The 9,720-nt window shown below is 39.7% G+C and overlaps 1 protein-coding gene across 1 annotated transcript in view; it reads left to right on the top strand.

Annotated features, from left to right (window-relative positions):
* Window positions 1-2,037, top strand: part of SMIM13 (small integral membrane protein 13) — a 41,093-nt gene extending 39,056 nt beyond the window's left edge. The window contains exon 2 of the mRNA XM_006864091.1: window positions 1,850-2,037. Coding sequence (XP_006864153.1) covers window positions 1,850-2,037 — 188 coding nt within the window. The remainder of the gene's footprint in view (window positions 1-1,849) is intronic.
* Window positions 2,038-9,720: the final 7,683 nt, after the last annotated feature.

Genomic DNA, 9,720 nt, shown 5'->3' with positions numbered 1-9,720 from the left:
CCAAGATGGCCAAACTTCGTCTCTCATGCTTTGGACATATTGTCAGGAGGGACCAGTCTCTAGAGAAGGATATCCTGTTTGGTAAGGTGGAGGGTGAGAGAAGAAGAGGAAGACCCCCAAGGAGATGGATTGGCCATGTAGCAGCATCGATGGACTGAAGCATGGCAACCGCAAGTGAGGTTGGCCCAGGATCAGGCAGTGTTTCGTTCTGCTATACATAAGGTCGCTATGGGTTGGTACTGACTCGATGGCACCTAACAACAACAACAACAACAACAAATTTTTAAGATCTCAGTCGCTACTCACCAAAGTAGGATATATAGAAAATTGGTCTTATGTAGCAGATTTTCCCAGTGCAATACAACCTTTGATTTCTTGACTGCTGCTTCTGTGGGTGTTGATTGTGGATCCAAACAAAATGAAGACTCTGACAACTTCAACATTTTCTTTGTTTATTATGGCATTGCTAATTGGTCCAATTGGGAGGATTTTTTTTTTATGTTGCAATGTAATCCATACTGAAGGCTTTGATCTTCATCAGTAAGTGTTTCAACTTTTCCTTACTTCTGATGGGCAAGGTTATGTTATCTGTATGGCTCAGGTTGTTAATGAACTTCCAATCCTGATGCCACTGTTCTTCACAGAGTCCAGCTTCTCACATTATTCACTCAGCACACAGATGAATACATGTCCTTTGTGAATGATGTGATTTTTACCTCCTTCGTTTCTAATTAATAATGACTACAATTAACCATAGAGTCCTGGTGGGGTACTGTGGGATAATGCAGCGGACCACAAGTTTGGTTTGAAGTATAAGGTCGGTGATTCAGACTCACCAGGTGCATTTTGGAAACCTTATACAGGGTTGCTATGAGTCAGAAGCGACTCCAAGACAGTTAGCAACAGTATTCCTTTGTTCTGTTCATACAGCTGCCTCTTGTTTATTATAGGCTCCTCAAGAGCTCAATTAAGTGTTCCAGAATTCCCATTTTTTGCAATGTTATCCATTGTTAACGATTCATGCAGCATTTAAATAGCAAATAAAATGCAGGCAACTGTCATTCCATGTACTGTTGCCAACTGTTATGTATTATCTTTAGCAAAAATTATGGTATTGTTTGATGATAATCTCCATTCTGTTGGATCATCTTTCTTTGGAATGGGCACAAATATGGGTTTTATAAGTCTGTTGGCCAGATTTCTAGGCATAGATTAATGAATGCTTCTATCATTGAGTGTATTTGTTGAAACACTGCAGTTGATACTCTATCAACTCCTGGAACCTTGTTTTTTTGCCAGTGCCGTCAGTGCAGGTTGGACTTCTTCCTTTAATACCATTAGTTCTAGATCATATATTACTCCTAAAATGGTTGATCATCAACCTGTTTTGAGGGGCGTGAGGACGGGGCACAGTGACTGTGTGTATTCCTTCTACCTTCTTTGGATGCTTCCAGTGTTGTTCAGTATTTTGCTTATAGAATTCTAGAGGCTTTAATTTTTCTTCAGTTTTTTACGCTTGAAAAATGCTGAGTGTGTTCCTTTGCTTCACTGACTCTAAGTCTTGCACATTTCCCTTTTATTTAGGGTACCCAAATCATTGCCGTTTTAGTAGCTGGACCGAGTTGTGATTCGGAGTTCCACAAGAGCAGAAACTTGTTATTACCACCACGGTGTAGTCTTAGAGTTTATTTTTATGCCTTGCACATATGTATATGTTTAGTTGATATTTATTTATATAAGACTGTTTTGTAGCCTACCACCTTATCCCTGTTAAACTGGTGTGTTCTGAGTCTATAGCATTATAAATTCTATGTAATAATTTTTCTTAATCTTTTTTGTCTCTCTTTAGGTTGGTATTTTGTATGGCACCTTTTTTTATCTAAGTTCAAGTTTCTGCGGGAACTGGTGGGAGACACAGGATCCCAGGAGGGAGATCATGAGCCTTCAGGCACAGAAGGAGAAGACACTACTGCAGCCTCGCAACACAGGGTCCGATCCGCTCGCCAAAGGAGGGCACCTGCAGACCAAGGGCACTGACCCTAGGTGTACTCCTTTACTCGCGGATGAGGAATGGCTTCTGGGAATCTCTGTCTATAGTGACTTGGTTTTAAAAGTTTCTCAAGGACTGAAGAACGTTTGGATGTTACATCCATTTTGGGGAAAACCCCCCACAAAAATACATGTAAGCCATATAAAAATAAAGGGAATTGAAACCAAATTGGACCATTTCATCTTAAAATGACCTTAGCTTTATTAGCTATATGTATAGATATATAATACATGTCTCTCGGGCTCATTGTTTGCATTGGTGCAAATCTGGTAAACGTTACAGACTTGAAACCCCGTATTTTGTTAGTCCCAAAATGTATGTTTTTCTTCACATTTTAAGTTGTCTGAAATCGGGCTGTGTCCTACAATGGCTGTTAGTCTGGTGAGAGTCCTGATCCAGTTGTCCTAGCCTGTGCATGTGGTTAGAGCCTGTCAGAGCACTTTTGTGTATTGCTGGTATCCAACATGAGGGGGTTAATTGCCATTTAAAGATACCTTCTAAAAGATCACACTACGAGTCAGCATTGAAACGAAAAGTGACTGTGTTTGAGGAAAGGCATGGAAACAGAGCGGCAGGGCGCATGCTTGATACTCTATACCATAGTTTCTTGCAAAGCCACAAAAAGTGCTTTACAGGACCTAAGAAAGGAAGCTGTCTGTCTACAAGTAGATGAAGCCATTGTACATTGTGTTGGTGAGACATGTGCAAAAGGATTGCCGATCACACGCTAAATGATGCAGCTGAAGGCAGGGGAAATTGCCAAAACCCTCGGAACAGATGAAACAAAATTCAGAGCAACAAGAGGCTGGTGACCGAGTCCTTCATTGAGCAGGACCATTGCTAAGGCGTCAGACATTGTGTCCCAAGCTTCCTGCTGACACACCTAGGAAATGCCGTACCACTAGTGTTCTTGACATCACAGAGGATGTTGTTGGGGAAAATGCAGACATCCCTGACTGTGGTTTGAAAAGTGATTCAGAAGAGGTGGATTCAGAATAGGAAGTGACAGTCATAACTTCACCAGTGTGCTCCACTCTTTTTGTCTGCGCAAGATCAGATTATATTTTATATTGATCTGTTTAACTCTAAAAAGCTCTTTGGGTAAATATTAAATAAATACTCTCTATAGTGAAACATTGTGTTACAGTTCACTTGGCAGTGTTTTTCTTGGTGATTTGTTTGGTGCATCTTAACGATTGATGGCGTCTTAGAGTAAAAAGATGTGTGCATTCAATTTTCTTTCGAGGATAGCCATTATTTCTTGGGGCAGTTAGTTCTGACTCTTACTGTTGCTAGAAGTAGTTATCCTCTATGAAGTACTTTCTTTTGAGGAGGGAGGAGGTGGTAACTTATTCAGGATTTTAGTTTTGTTAACTTAGGAATCTAAGTACTATCTTCAACGGTCGGAAGGGTTTCATGCTCAAGGCATGCGTTCTGGAGAAAACACTTCACAAACATCAAGTACCTGAAAGGTACTTGGCATTGAGGAGAAAATAGATAGGTGAGAATTCTGCCCATGCAACTGTAAAGCAGCTCTTGTCAGGTTTCCATGCTTGTCTGAACTGAACTTTGGACTGAGTGTTTACAGGACGTTCTCTGTATTAGTATTAATGCTAGCTGCTTTGCAGGAGAATGAACTGCAAAGCCAATTTATTAATCCAAAGTCTTTTTCTGTTTTGTAACTTCTGTTTCTTAAGAACTAGTTAGTCCTAAACTATCACTTCTGTTTCATGATGTTGTGTCATTTTATATTTGATACCTCATACTTCATGTGAATGGTTTTGTTTGCATACAGTCCCAAGTTGTATCGTAGCTTTTTAGCTATACTGAAAGGGAATTCAAAGAGCATAATTTGAGTTTAAGATACTCTGCAGAGAAAAATCCCTGGAAGCTGAGAGTGGGGACAATCCTGAAACTCTTTATTTTCTGAATGGATACAATTGTCTGCTTTTATGTGACTGTAGGGATTAACAAAACTGATACGAGTTTCAAGCATATTAATGTTTTATACTAGCTAAAGATCACATTGAATCGATCATCGGCCACAAAAAAGATTAATGTCTCGGAGGTTTTTTGGTACTGGGGAACATTTAAATAGGGTCTTTTGTAGTCTAGGGGTTTGAGCTATGGATTCTACCTTACAGTGAATAGTTATATAGGTTTAGATAGAATAGTTCCTGAAAAACACTACACAGTGTAAGCCTCCTATCATGTCAGCATTAACATGATGTGATAGCTGATGACCCCCCCCCAAATTAGCAAGGGTCACCACAAATGATCTGAAATGGGTTCACATAAAGGTATACTATTTGCACTGTTTATTGATTTTTATACTTCGAGTGTCTTTTATAAAATTTTAAGAAGTGTTCTGTTTAATTTACTTGAGAAATATGTCCCAAAACGTATTATGAACAGCCCACACTCAACACGCTTTAATTCTCAACTAGGAAAGGAAAATATCCACATCAGTACAAAAATTCTACAATTCCTTTGCTTAAAACTTAAGAGTTTCTGTTTGCATACACCCAACACAGATACCATATTGCAGATTTCTAAGGCCTCTAAGAGGAGCAGGCGGTGGAGTGGTGTACACAGAATTATTAATGTGCTGTAGGGGTCCTGATGTTTTTTCTGCTGCAGTACTTTTGTTGTCAACTTCTCAGAGCTTTGCCTCAAGTACGTTTTCAGACTCAGGAGGTGGACTAACCTGCGACTAATACTAAAAATCTTAGAGGTTATGAGCATTAAAAGCATCTACAAGTATTAATATCTTATCTGAAACCTCACAAAGAATGATGGTAATAAAGAATATCATTTTTTTGAGGATTATATCTGAAATTGAGATCTCTGGTAAGTGATTTCATTTTCTTCCCTACCAACTCAACTGTCCCCAAACCTTTCTCTTTGCCTCTGAAACTTTTGTGGAAATTGCCTATATAATTGGTTGCATTGCTCTGATTTAAATGCCAAAAAAAACAAAAACCCACTAAATATTTCTGTAGCATTGTGAAATGGATTTCTAATATTTATACCAAACTAAGAATAAAATTCATCTTATGGATTTTTGGAAGGATGTTTTCATAGTGGAAATATTACATTGTTACCTGGTGGACAGCCAGATCAAGCCCTGAGCACTAGTGGACCTACTTCTGTAGATGCTATTTGGTTTAAAAAGCAATGCCAGGATGTTTTTGTACCAAACCTTTGGAATATTAAGTAATGGTTTCACAAAATGTGGCATTTTAAACCAAAATGTGTCGAAAGATTTGAAAGTGGTTTTTTTTTAAAAAGAGTAACACGTTTTGAAATGATTTTACATCAGTGAATCAGTCTTTATTTTTTTAAGTCAAGTTTTCTTAAGAGCCATGTTTTAATGTAACATGTAACCAGTATAATTTTGGCCTTTAACTTTGAATCTGTAAGTGCTGATGTACTTGACATTTGCTCTGAAAAGCCAGTGAAGAGTTATCAAAAGTTAATAGACTTTCAAGCAACTAATGGAAGTGGTGTTGTCATGAAGTCTAAAGCTCCTAGTATGGTCTGTTTTTAAAGTGTACCATAGTTTCTTAGAGCACAAAGAGCAACATTTTCCATTTGTTAATGTATACATGCTGCCTGTTGTAGGAAGAACGTTTAGCATTACCATCCAAGTCACTTCTATGCATAACCATTCACCAAACACTGCCTCTGGTTTCTTAAAGAGCAAACCCCATGCTGGGCTATGATGCATTGCCATCTTGCTTCATGACAAATAAGTTTATAAGGAATTAACTATGTGTGTGTTAATAGTCCCTTTGTATAACGAGATGTAAATTTAGACATGAGGAATGTGTGTAAATGATCATTTGCCTCTTCATTGTTTTTGTTTTAAAACTGGTAGTTGCTATACCTAAAGCTTCTGTGGGTTGTGTGACATTTCACCTTTCACTTTAAACTGCACAGAATAAATTATAATGAAAACAAATGTTGTGTATGTCTCATTGGCAAAGTATAATAAGTATGAAGTATATCTTAGCATGAGGGGATTTGCGGTCATTTTGGATAATGGTCCACACTTGAGCTAATTTTCCAAAGAGTCTGTAAGAATTTAAAAAATTGTAGTATACCTTATAGTATACCATATATTATATATTATAGTATACTCAACTGCTGTTGAGTCAGTTCCGACTCATAGTGACCCTGCAAAGAGTTTCCAAGGAGTGGCTGGTGGGTTTGAACCACTGACTTGCTGTTAGCAGTCCAGTGCTTATACAATCCAACACCAGGATAGACTTAGTGCCATTAAAATGATAAACTTAGAACCTAAAGGACATACAGCATTAGATCTAATTGACATTTACCATATTTAGTTTTGTTCTCATAGATTTCCCTCCGTTTCCATGGTTGCCTTGGGAATCTGTTTCCAACAGATCTGGGCTCACACTTTTATTAGTTTTAACCACCAGGAGAATTGAGAGGGGAAACTGACCAAAACCAAGTGTGAAGACTGAGGGATGCCTTTAAAAACCCATATAGATACAAAGCCAGGCATTGCACTGACTAGGGGTCAACATGTGATTTTTTATTTTTTATTTTATCAGCAGTACTTAACTGCCAAGAAAGTATAGTAGTATTAGGAGGTGTCCAGTTTTGACTCATAATAGCCCCAGGCACAAAAGAAGGAAACACTGCCTGGTCCTGGGCCATTCTCAACAATTGTATTTGAGCCCGTTGTTGATGCCACTGTGTCCATCTCGCTGGGGGTTGTTCCTCTTTATTCACTGACCCTCCACTTTCCCAAGCATGATGTCTGTATCCAGGGATTGGTTCCTCCTGACGGTCGATCCAGAGTAGAGACTACAAAGTCTTTCATCCTCGTTCCTAAGAAGCACTCTGGCTGTACTTTTTCTGAGACAGATTTGTTCTGGCAGTATTTACCTTCTGTAGTGCATGGGGTTGCTGAGAGAACCCACTCGACAGCAACTGACAACACTACACATTGTAGCAGCTGGTGAAAATCCTACCTTGTCCCCTTGCCATTGCAATGCCTGGCTTCATGTCCAATAAAGGTATTCCTCAGTCTTAATACTTGGCTTTGCTCAATTTCCCCTCTGATTGGAAAGACCTGGGGAAAGTGAATTGTACCAGAGCATGTTAAGTAAGATTGTTGTTCAGTGCCATTTTATAAGATGATGTTAAATGCCATCGAATCAGTTCCAACTCAAAGTGACCCTATGTAGGGTTTCCAAGAAGCAGCTGATGGGTTTGAAACAATGACCTGTGGTTAACAGTCCAGGGCTTATCCTATAGTGCCACACCAGGACTCTTAAGATATTAAGTACTGTCAAGTCAGTTCTCATAGCGAAACTATATAGGGTTTCTGAGAAGCAGCTGGTGGGTTTGAACCACCAACTTGTGGTAAGCAGTCCAGTGCTTATCCTACACCTCCACACTAGGGCCCCGTTTTATAAGGTGTGACTAAGGAGCAACGTTGTTGAAGATAGGTCTTGGGATTTGGATTGGTTTGTAAAAGAAATAGGATTTGTAAATACTGATAAATTGGGTGCATGGGGAGGAATGGGGGATAGAACGTAACTATTAGTGTGATGTGGGCAGAACAGGAAGTTTAGGACAACGGAATTCTAGAGGTGAAGCATTTCTGAACAGTGATAGCCATAGAAAAAGGGAATCTGAAAACGGATTCATTCTAGGGTGGTGTTTGGACCGTCAGAAGGATGATACTCAGCACAAAAGCTGAGTTGGGATGGAGAAGACCACATGAGCTGGGCGTGCCAGGTTTGGGACTTGGGAAACTGATCTCAAGCTCTGGAGATATCAGGACATAATCCTTATAAGGTGTGAAGGAATTTTCCTGTGAGTAAAAGAGAATGTTTTGGGGTTGGATCCAGAATGCTGTCTTCATCCTAGTCCCTATGGGCATCCTACAAACCTGTAGGGGAAACACAAGTATTTACATGCAGTAAGTACTTCACTTGAATTATAAAATGATGAGGGAGAGGAGGGAATATCAGGAAAGCCTCTCAAGAATCTTAAAAGTATTTCATGTAAACTATCATTCAATTCACAATAAAAGTTAAAAAAAAAAAAAAAATCTTTTAAAGGCATGGCAGTATTCCAGGGAAAGAGTAAAAAGAATTCCAAGCAGAAGAAAGCATATATGAAGGCAGTTATGGGAAGATGTCTTTTATGGAGAACTAGATAGTGAAAAAGGAAGACCATGGAAGAATTGATGCATTTGAGTTGTGTTGGAGGAGAATATTGAAAGTGCCATGGGCTGCCAAAAGAACCAAGAGATCTGTGTTGGAAGACGTGCAGCCAGAGTGTTCCTTGGGGGCCCAGCATGGCCAAACGTAATCTCTCATACTTTGGACATATTGTCAGGAGGGAGCAGTCGCTGGAGAAGGATATCATGTTTGTTAAGGTCGAGGGTCAGAGAAAAAGAGGAAGACCCCCAGCGAGATGGATTGGTGGGGTGGCAGCATCTGGGCTCAAGTGTGGCAACAGTAGAGTAGTGAGGTTGGCCCAGGATTGGGCAGTGTTTCGTTCTGCAGTGCATAAGGTTGCTATGAGTCAGTACTGACTCGATGGCACCTAACAACAAAAACAACAGATCATTGGTTATTCCTGGAATCGAGAATGTGCATTTGGGAGACTAGTTTGAGGCTGGAGAAGTAGGAAACATCTAGATCACAACAGGCCTAATATTCAGTGACAAAGACTCGGAAGTTCCTACCATAATTGATGGAGAACGTTGAAATATAAAATTGAACAAGACAGCATTGATTCACTTATTTAATGAACGACTACTAGGCCAGCCACCTCTTACCAGTACAGATGGTGTAGCAAACTCATGCTAATTGGAAGATTGATTGGAGGCACAAAGAGAACGGAGTCTCTTAGTGTAGTTCAAGCATAGAAATAGAAAGCCAGTGACTGACCAGGATTGCATGGTGATATTGGGGTGATTTAAGACATGGTAGGGTCGATAGCACTTGAGATTGGATAGTAAAGGCAAATGTGGGATAAGTGAAGGCTGATTTTAGAGTTTAAATTTGGGGTTGATAACATTGAGGGATACAGAAAGAAGGAGAAGTAGAATGGAGATTGGACATAGGAAGATGGAAGATAGGAAATCCAACGTGGGATGTACATACTGGATTAGAAGAAATAAGATAATGTATTACATTGGACAGATCTGCAAAAGATCACCTTAAACAGTTCAAAAGCAACGCTGTCACTTGGAAGACTACAATGCACTTGAACCAAGTCATGGTACTTTTAATCGCTTCATATGCGTGTGAAATCTGAACAATGAGTAAGAAAGACAAAAGAATATTAAATACATCTGAATTATGGTGTTGGTTATTGTTGTTAGGTGCCATCGAGTCGGTACTGACCCATAGCGACCAATGAAACACTGCCCAATCCTGGGCCAACCTCACTACTGTTGCCACACTTCAGTCCATCGATGCTGCCACTTGGCCAATCCATCTCGTTGGGGGTCTTCCTCTTTTTCTTGGACCCTCCACCTTACCAAATATGATATCTTTCTTCAGAAACTGGTCCCTCCTGACAGTATGTCCAAAGCATGAGAGACGAAGGTTTGGCCGTCTTAGCCTCTAAGGAGCACTCTGGCTGCACTTCTTTCAAAATGGATCTATTGGTTCTTT

This window comes from Chrysochloris asiatica, unplaced genomic scaffold (genome assembly GCF_000296735.1).
Source record: "Chrysochloris asiatica unplaced genomic scaffold, ChrAsi1.0 scaffold00060, whole genome shotgun sequence".
Classification (NCBI taxonomy): Eukaryota; Metazoa; Chordata; class Mammalia; order Afrosoricida; family Chrysochloridae; genus Chrysochloris; species Chrysochloris asiatica.
This window is presented reverse-complemented; position numbering and strand designations above follow the sequence as displayed.